The 15,416-nt window shown below is 45.3% G+C and overlaps 1 protein-coding gene across 4 annotated transcripts in view; it reads left to right on the forward strand.

The window, feature by feature from the left end:
• The window catches only part of TTC23L (tetratricopeptide repeat domain 23 like), a 57,919-nt gene that overhangs the window by 2,387 nt on the left and 40,116 nt on the right, over positions 1-15,416 (forward strand). For 3 of the 4 annotated variants that reach the window (XR_008959195.1, XM_057312189.1, XM_057312190.1), the window contains exons 2-4: positions 3,098-3,172; positions 6,968-7,151; positions 10,988-11,111. Coding sequence is in view for 3 of the 4 variants with exons in the window: in XM_057312189.1 (XP_057168172.1) it covers positions 3,105-3,172; positions 6,968-7,151; positions 10,988-11,111 (376 nt within the window). In the remaining variant the exon portion in view is untranslated. Of the gene's footprint in view, positions 1-1,581; positions 2,041-3,097; positions 3,173-6,967; positions 7,152-10,987; positions 11,112-15,416 lie in introns of those variants that run through there. The other variant, XM_057312191.1, reaches the window with a different exon arrangement.

The raw sequence follows: 15,416 nt of genomic DNA on the forward strand, positions 1-15,416 counted from the left end.
ACGTTTTTTAAATTTGATTTCTAATTATACAGGTGAATTGCTTCTGGTCAAAGTTAATTGTTTTTTAAAGATTTTATTTATTTGAGAGGGAGTGAGAGAGAGAGAGAGCACGAGAGCAAGGAGGGTCAGAGGGAGAAGCAGACCCCCTGCTGAGCAGGGAGCCCCAAGTGGGGCTCAATCCTGGGACTCTGGGATCATGACCTGAGGCGAAGGCAGACGCCTAACTGACTGAGCCACCCAGGCGCCCCAAGGTCAAAGCTAATTAAATGGAGGTGGAACCAGACTGTCATTTTTAGAATGGAAATTCAGTGCCTGTTCCGGTACCTCACTTCACAATGATGGGCAGAAGCTGGTGTTCAGGAACGAGAAGTTACACTTCATATACTTAGAAACAACCTCCCAGCCAATTCCTAGAATGAGAACATTAAAACTTTTCAATTTGATGAAGACCAACTTCACAAGGGTACAGGGAATCAGTGTTAGAGAACCGAAAACCAGTTCTTCCTTTTTATCCCCATATGTGTTAAATATTGTTCACATAGTCACAAAAATCTGCGGTTTGCCACCACAGAATCCTGGGAACTGGGAGGGGCTGTAGAAAGCAAGTGGTAACAAATACTTTCATTGTATGAGCAAGAAAACTGAGACTCACGAGCTGTGATTTGCTCCGGGCCACACAGAGTCAAAACTTGAGTCCTGAAATCTTGAAGCGGAGTTCATTGCTCTCATCCTTGTTCCATGTTGGGAGTTCTCTTAGGAAACAGAATAAAGGGGGTGGGATCTTTCCAAAATTTTGGATCAGGATCTTGAGGGTAGAGATTTAAACCTTAAGTTAAGATGCTGTCCAGGTTTTACTTAAGAGATATTTACGCAAACTCTTAAATAGCTCCTCTAACCTAACTGCAGAAAGCCTATCTTGGCAGTCTTGGATCAATGGCAATTAAACGTCAACCTGGAATTGGAAAGAACAAACACCAAATGTAAACACCACCTTTCAAGTTCTTAGTAATTATTTTCCTTCTCCCTCTACCCAGCCTGCTTTTTTTCTTTTCTTTTTTTTTTTTAAACGAGGACATACCATCCTCATCTTGACTTGTCATAGGCTCCTCGTTCACTGGAGGGTTTGTGATAACACCCTTACGCACAAGGCTGCGGAGCCGGTGCTGTTGGTTTGGGTACTGGCCCCAACAGCCCTGCACCAGTCAGATCTGAATTATTGTTATCATTGTGTATTTCAGGCTCCTGAAGAGGAATGGTATAAGAATACCTGTTGCATAAATTAGGGCTATGTGGTGTTTGCCAAACGTGCCCCACATCTCGAAAATATTGTTGGAACTTCTAATCAGTAGCAGAACTACTGGTCCATTCCTTAAAATACTCATTTAGGGCACTCCGCTTTTCTGATCAAGCATAGCTCAAATCTTACCGGGAGGGGCAACACAGTGCTGACACCATCAATAGTTACATCTGAGCCTGTCCTCTCCGGCCCGGAGAGCCAGAACACCCGGGGGACCCGCAGGGCGCCCATTCAGCCCGGTACGCCGCAACTTTAAGTAGGTGGGGTCGTGGAACCCGGCGCCCTCTTCCATCCTGCAACGGGATTTTTCTCCTCTTCCTGCATCTTCATGCCTGAGAGCTAAAGTCCCTTTCAGAGAAACAACAGGTGAAGATGCAACCGCAATAGAGGGAAGTTTGGGGACGAGCCCGAGGCTTCGCGGCTGCAGAAGCGCCCGGGAGCGGCCCGGGATTTTCCGGGACCGGAAGTGCCCCGCGTCGCCATGGCTACAGGCGCGGACGCTCCGGACTCTGTCCACGCGTTCCGTTCCCATAGCAACCCCATTGTCTCCCGAGCCGGAACCTGAGCTGCTGGCGCGCCAGGCCAACCGCGCAGAGAGCCTCGCTTCCGCCAGGCACCTGTGCGGCGCTCTGAACGAGGTCCGCGGAAGCCAGGACGCTGACGCCGCCCGAGGAAGCCGAGCTCTCCCGCTGAGGGAGCCGCGAAGGCTAGTTCCGGGGCGTGGCTTCTCTGCCCTCGGCCAGGTGGGCGGCCCAACCCTCGCCTTGCTGCGCCCCGCGTGTACTTTTCGAGTTGGAGCCTCTGTGGTGGGGGAAGCAGCCGCAAGAAAAAAGTCTCGGGATGCTCGCCTGGGGCTCAGAATGTGGCGTCAGGGTTTACGAAGTTGCGGTGAAAGGAAGAAGGAAGCGATTTGCATTTGAGAGAGGGGCCAAAGTTTGGTGTTATAATTCATTCAGGGCGATGTGGCACCTCATAGAACAGTATTCAGGAGTGTGAGAACTCAAAATCCTCGCCCAGGCCATAGTTTTGAAAGTAGAGATTAGAAAGAGAAATTAATCTCCTTCTGGTGTTTGGATTGTGGATGTTCTGGAGCCTGGGTCAGAGAGAGCTGCTGAGGACTCAGGTGGGAACGAGTGACATTCTGTAGGGTGAAATGAGGAGCGACTTCATGGGTGTTAATGTTCAGTACATAACTATGCATTCGATTTAGATTTGATTTAAAGGGAGAGCCATGAGAATTGAATTTCGCAAATAATTATAAATCAGATTTTTGTCATGAGGTTTCAGTCATATCCCCCATCAGCTAAGGACAATACCCAGAGGCATGTGTGTTCTTTAACTAGGACCTCCTATTAAATAGTGGGATGGCCAAGGGACAAGGAGAATTAACCAATACGCTGACTATACTTCATTTAATGCTTAGAACTGGTTCCTTTGCTTGGATCCATCTGGCAAAAACAATATCTGACTTGAGTAGGAGAACATAGTTTTGATGATTCTGGAGCTGTAAATACACTGGCTTTAAGGGGGTAAAAAAAAAAGTCAGGGATTTTGGAGGTACTATGGAGTAGGAATTAGGGGAAAGAAATTTAATTCAGAGGTTTAATTTGACAAATGCCTTTAATTTTTGCATTCTAGATGTCTCTATACATGAGTGTGGATAGTCTATTTATGGATTTCAAATGGGTTATGTATTTGGGCAGTTTCAGTTTAATGTTAATAGCATCCAACAGAGGGAAAATAGAACAGACTTCTAAGCCTTTTTTTTCCAGAGCCAAACTGACTTGTGATTCTTGGTAGGAAGAAGATGCAAGCCAGCCCCATCCGCATTCCAACTGTCAGCAATGACACCGACTGGGATTTCTGCTTCCACCTGTAAGTACCACAGAACCTTGACATCGCACTCAGTCACTGGCCTGGAACACTGGGACCTCCCACTTAAGGCAAAGCTGGACTTTCGGAGCTTTGCATGCATATTATATAGAAGAGAAGGTTGAGCTTCTGTGGTGTGTTTTAATAACGATTCTGCTATGCAATCAATTTGTACTTGTGCAGCCTATGTGAGAAGGAACCTAATTGTTTTTTCCTAACTGAAGGGAAATTTTATTTTTTATAGATAGTTAATCATACGAAGATTGATAAAGTCATGGAGAATTAAATATAACAAAGATAATGAGTAAATTAAAATTGTTTTATGAAATAATGAGACGATGAGTAAAACTTTCACATCATAATAGCTAATACTTATTGAGCAAATACTATGTGCCAGGCACTGTTCTAAGTCATTACATGAAGTCATCTAATTGCCCCAATATCCCTGTACTGATAGTACTATTATACTAATAATCTTATAGCTAAGGAGTACAAATCAAAAAAAGGTTAAGTAATTGGCCCCAAATCACACAGCTAGTGATTCAGACTGGGTGGCTGGATTGCAGAGTCAATTCTTTAACCATTTCTCTCTACCAGGGTTTCCCAACCTTGGCACTGTTGACATTTTGGGTTGGCTGCCTCTTTGTTGTAGAAGGCTGACCTGTGCATTGTAGGATGTTACACACCATTTCTGTTCTCTACCCAGTAGATGCCAGTAGCACTGTCCCAGTAATGACAAACCAGAATGTCTCCAGACATTGCCAAATGTCCGCTGGGAGCAATATCACCCTTGGCTGAGAACCATTGATCTATACCAATGCTATCAAATAGAAATATAATGCAGGTCACAGATGCCAGCCATACTGTAATTTAAAATTTTCCTGTAGCCATATTAAAAAATGAAAAAGAAATAGGTGAATTTAATTTTAATACTGTATTTATCTTAATATATCTGGAATATTTTATAAAATAAGTAGTGAAATATTTTATTTTTTTTCATACTAAGTCTTTGAAATTCAATGTGTATTTTATACTTATAGCACATCTCAATTCAAATTCGCTACATTTCATGTGCCACATGTGACTACTGGTTAACATTTTAGTAATTTTGTACCACCTCATAAAATATCCTGAGGTTAAGGTTATTGTATAACTATAAAAATTGAAGTTAAGATGTAGAGTTCACAGTAGAGTATCTTGGAAGTAATCAGATAATTCATACTCCTTATTACTAGTCTGAATTCATATTTATGATGGCAATATATAGAATAAGTTATAAACCTGGCAAGACAGACCTTTCATTCAACCTACCTATTCTTTTTATTCTTTCTTTCTTTTTTTTTTTAAAGATTTTATTTATTTATTTGACAGAGAGAGACACAGCGAGAGAAGGAACACAAGCAGGGGGAGTGGGAGAGGAAGAAGCAGGCTCCCAGCAGAGCAGGGAGCCCAATGCAGGGCTCGATCCCAGGACCCTGGGATCACGCCCTGAGCCGAAGGCAGATGCTTAATGACTGAGCCACCCAGGCGCCCCTATTCTTTTTATTCTGACTGTTATTTTATCTTTCAAGATATCTGACTGGTCAGTATTCTTCAGTCATCTTTTTTGTATTTCACGACAAGATGTTCAAAGCTAGTTTAGGGCTTTGCATTCTCAAGTCATTTGTCAAGACCTCCATGTTTCTCCTTCCTTTGTGGTCGCTGCTGTTGAAGCTCCTGCCTTTGGTCTCAGCTTAATTTTATTGAAGGCTGAACTTAAAATATTTAGGGCTTATAATTTGTTTAAGATCCATAATTGGCAATCTCTTTGGCGATCCCAGTAGATAGAACTTCTGCTTCAGGTCTATGAAAGACACAGCCTAAGCAACGTCTTCTATTGAGGGACTAAATTTTCTGTTCGTTGTCTTGACTTAGGATCTTTTGCCACAGATTCCTCTTATCTTCAGTATTTTTCAAGTGTCCTACTAAAGACTGTGTTTTCTCTTTTCATTTATTGGTGCATCATTTAACAAGCCATTATTTATCTTTACTGTAAGCCGGGTATCAGGGTTTCAGAAACAAATGAGATTTAGCCCTGGCCCTGGTGGAGATTATTTGCTAGAAGGCAAAGACGACTCAGAAACAAAACAAATGAATTTTGAAAATGTGACTATAACGTGATTTGCACTATGGTAGAAGTTTGGAGGAAATTTTTCCAAGTCCTTTGGAGGGTGCTCTTCTTGTTACTCTCGTACGGGACTCCAGCAAAGGTGACATCTGAGCTGGGTTTTGAAGAAGGAGCATGGGATTCACCAGGCAGAGAGGAGGCAAGCTTCGCACCTACCTTGTGATCACTTTGCATCAGCCATGTTCTCTGGCTTGTCCACTGAGTTTGCATGTCTTCTGAAAGCGCACTTCTGTTTATGGGCAGAAGGTGATTTTGCCAGGGCCTGGGCCAGAAGAAATGTCGCTCTCCTGTCCACGTGACCTGGTTTGCTCATGTGCCTCTGGGTAGGTTATTTAGAACAGGAAGTCTGGATGGATATTAACATGTCATTTTTTTAAACCTAGTGTGAAAGATTACACTTGGCATTTGTTTTTCTTCTTCTCTTTTTTTACAGTGAGCATTTATGACTTATCTAATCAGTGGAAAAGGAAGATAAATTTTATTCTTAAAACTATGTAGTGGTTGAACTTTTAAAAGCTATTGTATATACCAAGGTGATTCCTTTGGGAGACTTGTTTATAATTATTTAAACATTCTGTTGCTGCTCTTAAGATTTCAGAATTCTGTTTTTTTCAGGGTCACTTTGATTTTTCTGGTGATGTTAAGATGTGGTTATGTCTTTTTTTTGTGTAAGAGAACCTCCTTTGACTTTTATCTTTACCATTTCCAATTACCCATTCATAATCATGTTTAGCATTGAAGTCAGAGATCTACATTGTGCATGTGAGACAGGAGAGGGGGCAGGAAGGAGAGAGGAGAGGGGGGTGAGAGGGCAGGAGGGAGAGAGGGAGAGTGGGAGCGAGAAAGGAAGGGTAGGAGGGAGAGGGAGAGGGGGCAGGAGGGAGAGAAGCAAGTGGAGAGGGGGAGATTTTCAACCCACTCAGCTGTTTTTCAACACATTTATTTCTAACAGAACTGAGAAGGCCATTTGCTTCTGAATCTGCTCTTGACATTGTGGGATTCCCTCCCCTCTCCTTGTTGGGACCACATCCTCTTTAGTTAGTTGGCCACTACTTTTAAGAAATATGGAAGAGGACAATGAAGTCTAGCCTCAAACTGTTAATTCCCTACTGATTATTTCATTGTATTGATTTTCTTTTTAGAATATAAAAGATCTTTGAGATCTTCCAATTCAACACTTTAGTCTTATAGATGAAGAAACCCAGTCATGGAGCTAATAGAATAATAATAGCTAATATTAAAATAGTACTTACTAAATAAGAGGCATTATGCTAAGTGATTTATGAGTATTATCTGATTTAATCTAGTCACCTCATCTGATTGACCTCATTTTACAAAGAAACGAATTAAATAATAACTTGCTTAGGGTCATATGGTCAGTAAGTAGCAGAGCTGGAACTCTGAGGGAGGTGGTTGGTTTAACAAATCTGTTTCATTTGAGTCACCACATTGCTGTCCTGATTCTAGGCCTCAAGGGGGACATGAGCTTATCCCCAGACTTTATTTCTTCACGTTTCTGTTAGAGTGCATATCCCTACTCCCCAGTTGGGAGCACTCTGTCCTTCAATTTTACCTGGTTTGAGATACGCAGAGGTCAAATGTGCATCCATGTCCCTCTCTGGTATCTACAGGTCACAGCAAGCCAAGGTCCCAGCATACCAGCGAAGAGATGAATTGTGTTCCTCTAGTGGGTCTGGAGAGAGTGAAGAAGACACTACAGCCAAGGAGGAGAAGGCCGTGGGCTGCATGTCTCTTCCTAAAGAGAAATTGGCCCAATGCCAGAAGACAATAGCTCAGCTGATTAAGAAAAAAATGGTAAAACAAAAAGCTCACTAGGTTTTAGTTTCCCTTTAATAAAAATATATCCACGATTACGGAAGCTCTGCCTTCAGTGGACATTGAAGCACTCAAAGTAGAGGAAGTTGTTATATTTCTTTATAAGTGGGAGAACACAGGGCAGAGCACAGTGGGGTAGCCACCCTGCCTTCGGGTTCCACACCTGGGTCACTGTGCTTTCTTCGTGCAGAGTTTATGCTCCTGGTTTTAGATTGAAAATGAATGTTTTGTTCTTTGTGTTGATGTTTGACTACCTTTAATTTAAAAACTTAAAAAAAAAAAAATTCTCCTGAAAGTTTTCAGAATGAGATCTCTTGGGTAACAAGAAGGCCAAGATAGGGAGGCAGGAGGCTGAGAACAAGGGTAGCCAGGCTGAGGCCCAGGCTCGGCTGCCGGTGGCTCAGTGGACTCATAAGCAAACTAAAGCACCAGACAGGGGAGGTAGCCGCAGAGGTCAGAGTCCAGAGGTGCATTGCTCAGAGCGAGGCAAAGACTTGGTAACGAGCACCTGAGAGCAAGTGCTGTTAATAGAATACTCAAAATCCAGGAGCCTGAGACAGGATGCCAGTGACCTTCATTATTAGAATGCAGGCATCAGCATGCTTCCGGAGCGTGATTTATCCACTGAGGAATTCATACACTGACTTCCTGGTCAGGACAAAAAATAAGCTTAAAATCGCGTGTGGAGAAGAGGTCTGTAGATGGCTTTAGGAAAGACCAAGAGGCACCCCCCAGGCAGAAGGTAGAAGCTGATACCCGTACTTGGATATATCTATAAATTTACCTCTGTCAATCATCCAGAGGACTTGCGGAGGACAGTCATCTTGGCCTGTACCCATTAGCATGTCACAGACCCACGCTAGAACCTTCGCTTTTAGAAACAGACAAGTACCATCCGCCATAGAGTGCAAGTGTGGGCTTTTAAGGCTCGACAGCCCCTTGGCCAGTTTGGATAATGAGAAAGATTTCGATTTAGGAGTTAAATCTAGCGCAGCCCGGTGCTCACAGGCCGGAAGGGCGGGAGGATTGGCCCCAGCAGCAGAGCTCTAGAGCCCATGTTGGTTTCCTCAGTTCTGCCAGGGCAGGAAGCTTGAGGCCGGATGAAAACAGAATGTCTAGAGCCAGGACAGAACTCAAGCCTTTGTACTTCCGTTCCGATGATTTTTCATGGTGTTATGCTTCTTCCTCAGAGTGAAACTTAGTTCGGTGGTCAGCCCATGGAGAATTCTCAGCGCTTCTGACTGAATGGGTGTTTTTAAAACATGAGGGAATGCCCCGTAACACTCTGCATGTGTGCTTGTGAGCGGGGAGCAGTGAGGCGGCAGGTTAGGGAGGAGGCGGGAGCAGTCTTCCGACGCTGTGTCTGTGTACAACCCATCAATGACTCACATTTGGAGAACATTTTTTTGTTTTGAAGATTTTATTGACTTATTAGACAGAGAGAGAGGGCACAAGCAGGCAGAGTGGCAGGCAGAGGGAGAGGGTGAAGCAGCCTTCCCCGCTGAGCAGGGAGCCTGATGCGGGACTCGATCCCAGGACTGTGGGATCACGACCTGAGTCGAACCAGACACTTAACCGGCTGAGCCACCCAGGCGCCCCTGGATGACACTTGGTAACACACTTGCAACCCTTTGATGCTATTCATTTTCCTAACAATCTCTCCCTGAGGGGGATGGTATGGGTTTCCAAAGAGAAAAGGAAGCTGGAACTCAGGGCCATCTTGCCCAAAGCACCACAGACAGTAAACATTAGAACCAGAGCCGAAACTCCAAGCTTTTGAGGCTTTGAAGTGCTGTTTTCACCTTACCAGGAAATAAATGCTTGATTTTAATCAGTCCGCGCAGCCAGTCGCTCTCTGTCTTGTCAAGTGGATGAAGTCCATGACTTGAAGTTGCAATTCCGTGGTCTCCTGGAGAGCTCTGTGAGTTCTGTGGCAGCAGGGGGCTCTTTCCCCACGCCATCCTCATCCTGGCCAGCAGAGCGACGAGTCATTCAGCACGGGTGGATGAGGGGCGTGCGGTAGTGAACACGAGGAGTACACTTCTGTTGTTAAGGAACTCCTATTTGGGGAGACAGACAAGATATAACAGTGCAATATCAGAAGAGGTAAGTGCCACGAAGAAAAAAATAAAATAGAGAGTGGGACAGTAAGTGACGGGGCGAGAGGCTGTTGTCGATAAGATGCCAAGACAGACCTCTCTGAAGTGAACAAAATGAAGATGACATGAGAGAGTGAATGATGGGTTCGAGTGTGCCAGCGGGGAGATAGTAGGTGGCAAAGGCGAGTTAGAAATTAGTTTGCCATGCTCGGGAGCATCAGGTTTGTTTTAAAACCCTTGCTTATAACAACAACAACAACAACAACAAGTTATTTGGTCACCAGTGGAGGATGTGAGTGACTGAACTCATTATTTTGAAAGCTAGCAAATAAAAAGAAAGAGTAAGTCATGTATCTTTCCTGCTGTTATAAATTCTACTAGTGGGTAACCAAAAAGTAGATGAGGGGAGAGTTCTCTTTATAGAATTATTAGCTAACACATGAAGAAACACTGATAGAATGAGGATATCAGCATTTTATAACCTTTTATGAATGAATCCATGTAGTTGTTTCAATAATCAGGAAAAGAGGCAACCAGACATTAGGTGTCTTCTGGTGGAAGAACACACGAGAACCCATGAAATAGTTTTGCTTAAAAAAAAAAAAAATACAGGGCGCCTGGGTGGTGCAGTCGTTAAGCGTCTGCCTTCGGCTCAGGGCGTGATCCCACCGTTCTGGGATCGAGCCCCACATCAGGCTCCTCCGCTGGGAGCCTGCTTCTTCCTCTCCCACTCCCCCTGCTTGTGTTCCCTCTCTCGCTGGCTGTCTCTCTGTCAAATAAATAAATAAAATCTTTAAAAAAAATACAGTTAAAGTTAGCCCAGTTTCTAAATCCAGCTCCCAATGTAAAGGCAGAACAGAGAATGAAGGGACATGTTGAATGACGCCATAAGAATGCATTCAAAAAATTTACGTGTTTGGGAAACACTGTGGTCCACATGACCCAGTTTCTTCAATAATAATTTGCAATAAAAAGAACTAGAGATCGAAGTGGAACCTATAGGTGAAAAGAGACTCAGGAGACTGATCTCAACATATGGACATGCAGACTGTAAAAAAAAAAAATGGATTTATGAGATAATTATTAGATTTATGAGACTACATATTTAATATTACAGAATTATTGTTAATATTTTGGTGAGAGTGTTTTTTTGGTTATATGTCTAAGTCCATATTTTGGGAAATACTTCTGAGATGAGAAATGATTTACTATCTGATTTTTCTTCAAAATAATAGGGTAGGTGGATGAGGAGGATAGATATGAAACAAGATTGACCATGAGTAGATCCCTCATGAAACTAAGTGAGCCCTTCTCCATGCTATTTTTGTATATTGCTAAAGTTTTTCATGATGAAAGTTTAAAAGAAGTCCCTCTGGCTATGATGTTGAAAGTAGACGGTGGCGGAGGATGGGGGGGGGGGCGGGGGAGGGGGCGGCGAGAGTGGGAGCAGTTAGGAGCCACTGTCATGGTCAGCTGGGTGAAAGGTGAGGGTGCTTTGAACCAGGTACTCATGGCAGAAGTGAGGAGCAGAGCTTGGTGTGAGGACTCGGAAACAAGGGACAGCCACCAGGCCTTGTTGGATGGGTCATGGGATAGGAAGGGGAGAGAAGAGAAAAAGACAGGTGAATTCACTCCTCCTATATTCCTGTGAGGAGAGCCTGGGCTAGAGCTTTCGCTCCTTTCTGAAAAGCATAATGACATCTTTGCTGTCTGCAGAATACCCAAGCAAACAAGGAGCTGATTCGCTGTGTCATCCTTTCTCGGATTATTTTTGGGGAAGAACACTGGAAATGTGCACAGGCTTTGGCCAGCCTGGCTTATGGCTACCTGACACTGAGAGGTACGTGGTTTCCCCTGCTGGGTTTGGGTGGGCCAGCCCGTGAGAGCCAAACTAAGCCAACCTACAAGCACGGTGGGGATGGGGGGAAGAGGGGGAGGGCCCTTTCTGCCCCAACTCACACCTCAGCAAGAGGTGGGAAAGTCCTGGGATGAGGCAGGCCGTGTGGCAGGGATCTTAGAAATAAAGATAATGATGATAGCTAATTTATTGAGTACTTAGCATATGCCAAGCTAGTCTCATTTAGTCCTCATAATATCCCTTAGGGGGAGATGCTATTATTATCCACAGTTTACAGATGACGGCATGGAGACAGAGTGGGCAAACAACAGTATTAGAAGTTCCAGCCACAGGTCCACAGGGGAAGGACAGGCAGGTAAATATGCTCAGCATCAGGGTGAATGTCCCAGTAATAGGACCTGGATTCCGTGGATAGAACTCAAGTTCCTGGAAGGTCTGGCTGAGGAAAACACAGAGCCCTCATCCTAGAGAAATGGTGCTTCTGGAAGGTACTCTGTACAGAAGAACAAGATCAGAATGCATTTGCTAAAACGGAAACCCAAGTGTAAGATCCATGAGGGCAGGAACCTGGCAGTAGAGGCTGAGTGAGTATTTGTTCAGACGGACTGAGGCAAGAACATGTCTCTGGAACCAAGGACAGGGTCAGCTCAGGGCTTCGTGCCCCGTGGCCAGCCGTGTCGTCCCGCACAGACTACCATGGATCTCTTTGTACAGATTCCCGTGTGCTTTGTTCACATGCCTCTGTCTCTGAAAGAGAAACTCCCTGAGAGCAGGGACTGCGTCTCCCCTATAACCTGATACAGTCTCCAGTACACAGCGTTGATTAGCAGATGTCACTGCCTGATAGAACCGAGCCACTGGCCCAGGACTTTCCCAAGTACCCCTGGGACCTGGGTCTTCAGGTGGGGCCTAACTTACCTAACAAGTAAGTGATTTAAGGACTTGAGAAGGTTTGAGGGTTACAGGGGAAGGGAACCAATAGACCTGGGCCATAAGGAGCCTAGATATCAGAAATCAGAGCTTTTGAAAAAGTTAAAATGGAATTCAATTTCTTATTAACCTCTGTAATTAATTCTATTAACTTCAGAACATGTGTTCCTTCTTAGGGCTCCTTGGGCCCTTTTGAGCTCATGTTTTTAATGAGACTTTAGATTCACTTGGCCACTGATGTGGCAAGCCCGTGAGGGGTTGGGGACGTTGGGGACGGTGAAGCAGCGGGCCACAATGAGGTCACAGTGGGGCTCTTTCAGACCTTAAGAACGCATCTGTTGTGTTCTGAGAGAAGACTGACGTGGCTAAGGAGAGGAGGGAGCCCTCGCTTCGTGGCAGAACAGGCAAGCACTTGTCTGTGAGATTTAAGGGACATCAGGAGGGCCTTCAGCAAAAGAAAATCTCCTAATGGAGCTACATTATTCTTCGTTTGGAATTTCTCTGTTTCATTCAGGCTGATCTCCTCATAAACTCGCTGCCTTCATAAGAGTCAAATTTAGCTTTGCGCCAGTTTAGCACTTGGAGAGCTCCCGTGGTGGCGGCGCTAGACACTCGCGCCGTATGAATGAACACTGCTAGTCCCTGCCCCCTGGCAACACAGGGATCCCGGAGTAGGCAGGGGCAGCTTAGCATAGAGGCAGGAACACAGATCCGGCGTTCTGCCACGGTCAGGGAAGGCTGCAGAGAGAACGTAACATTGTCTTTGAAGGATGAGGACAGGTTTAACAGGTAGATCTCAGGGGGTGCAGTAGAGAACCCGGAGATGGCCCTTCAGGTAGTGATCCGAGGAGTGGGAGGTGAGAGGGGCTCTGTGAGACTCCTTACACAGAACACTGTAGTTTCCCTGTGGACCCAGGTTAGGGTAGAACAGAAGATACCTCAGGACAGATGGGTCTTGCCTGATCATGGCACTGGAAAGTTAATTGGGGCCCAGGTATCACGGAATTTAGGGAGTCATTAAAAGGTTTTGGCTGAGGTGGTAACATAATCAAGCTTATGTTGTGAAATGAGAAACTCTGGAGGATTGTTGGTCTGACAGAAAAAGTAGAGGTGCAGAGCAGTCGGGCCATTATCCTGCCAGACAAGAGTCGGTGAAGGCGTTGGCCGTGGCAGTTGGAATGCGGCAGAAATGACACGCAGAACTGGTGACATGTAGTGGGCAATTATATACGGGGTGAGAAGCTGAGGGAGGAGCTGAGTTGACTAGGGCATGATCTGGATGGGTAGCTGAAATAAGGAGCTAAAGAGGAAGAGGAGGCTGACGGGGGAAGCGGGGAGAAGCTGCTGAGTTTGGTTTCAGACGGGCCGGACCGTTGCCGGTGGGAGGTGGTCATGGAGCGTCATGGTGAGATGTTCGGGAGGCAGCTGGAAAGTGGACCCAGAGCTTGGGAAGGATGTCAGTTTGGGAGCGATCCACACCGAGGGGCAAGTTGAGGCCCTAACAGTGGATGAGCTTGATCAGAAAAAATAGAAAGAAAGGGAAAGAGGGCGGAGGAGAGAAGAAGGGAGAATGAGAGCGTCGGGAAGGCTGTGGAAGCAGAGGCAGCAAAGGAAGTAGAAGAATCAGGAGGGGCCGTGTCAGGGAAGCCAAGGGGAGAGAAAGGGCTTCAAAAAGAAGTGCAGCGTGGTTCCAGCAGTTTCAGAGAGAGGTCGGATGACGCAGAGGCCGAAGAGAGACCCGTGGGTTTGGCAGTTGGAGATTCAGGGGTGCTTGGTTTGGCACCGACAAGCACACTCCTTGGACCCCAGGAGAGCCCAGATTCAGTGAGGCTGTCTAGGAGATTTTTGCTGAACTTCAGCCTTGCAGTGATGGCAGCTTGAACTGGAGAGAGGGCACCAGCAGTGTTTGAAGGGGACAGCTGCCGGAGCCTGGGCCGGGCCGGAGGCTGCCTCCCTGTGTTTGGAGAGATGATCATGGTAGGTCTGTGGAAGGAAGTTGGTCCTCATCTTCGGAAATCAGCCTGTTCCATGAGCAGTCACAAACAGCCAATTAGATTCCAAGTTGGGTCAAGAGAGGTGAACAGCTCATATCACAGAAGATGATGGGAACATCATCCTTTTCCCCCTGATTCACCGTTCTTCCTGCCACATGAATGGAAAACCACACATGGGGTGGTATGTTGGAGGGGGAAAATGTTTTCCTTTTATAGGAAGATTTGTTTGTTTTTCCTAGATGGGAAAAACAATGTCCTGATGTTTTCCAGAATAGATTATGATTGTGACCTTTTCTTGAGAATAACCCCTTTCTTATTTCAGTTTCAGTACTTACCCAGTCTCTTCACTGTAACTCTTTTTAAAGTCTGTGGTCCATGGCATAAAACAACCCAAGCTTTGAAAAATCACAAACCTTCGAGAGGGATGAAGTGCTTTCCAAGTTTCACTTAGTTTTGTTGTCATTAATCCTTAACTGCTTTAAAATGGGTGGAACTTATGAGCCGCCTTCTGTGTAGACGGGACGTATGCATCTGTGCGTGTTCATGCCTCGCTGCGTGTGCGTGTGTTTTATAGCCATCAGACCTTCTTGCCTCATTTCCTTGTGAGCCTTTTCCAGCCCTGGGGGGTGGGGGCCAAGCCAAAAGGCTGATTTCTCTCAATAAACAATCTTCCAGTGAGTATTCGCTGGGGGACTTCTGTATTTGCAATACCATAAAGAGCACTTCGGGAAATACCGCGTACAGAAGACACAGTCTTTGCCTTCAAAGAAGTCACAACCTCGTGTGGAAGGTGAGCTGCACACACACATAGTTATGACAGATGCACCATAAGGCAAATGCCATGTAATTGATTTAAATACAGGGCTTTCCGGAAGTTGGGTGGAATTATTTCTGGCTGAGGTGGTAAGTGATAGACTCAGAGGGGAAGTGCCATTCAAGAAGACCCTTAAAGAAGGAGCAGGGTTTGGATAGACAGAAGGAGTGAGCGCTTCTGGTGAAGAACAAGGCCTGGGGAGGATGAGAGTACAACATGTATCTGGAAAGCAGTGGGCAGGCTGTCTAGCGAAAGGCAGGACTGTTAAGAGGAACCCAGAAAGGAGGGGATGTTGGCGGACCATGGTGGTAAGGAGTTTGTGATTTATTTGATAAGCGAGGAGGATGACTGGAGGTTTTCCAGCAGGCAGATGAGTACTTCCAAGGGCGATTTGGAGAGGTTAATGTAGCAATGACAGCCAGCAGGGAAGCTATCTGGTTCTAGATATTATACCATGCTGGTGACAAATGGAATGAGTGAGAAGGTAAGGATTTAAGAGTCTCTGAAGGACAGATGCATTCATCTTTTATCTTTCTGGGAGTTTTTCTT

The sequence above is a fragment of the Ursus arctos genome, unplaced genomic scaffold, assembly GCF_023065955.2.
Source record: "Ursus arctos isolate Adak ecotype North America unplaced genomic scaffold, UrsArc2.0 scaffold_15, whole genome shotgun sequence".
In the NCBI taxonomy this organism is placed as follows: domain Eukaryota; kingdom Metazoa; phylum Chordata; class Mammalia; order Carnivora; family Ursidae; genus Ursus; species Ursus arctos.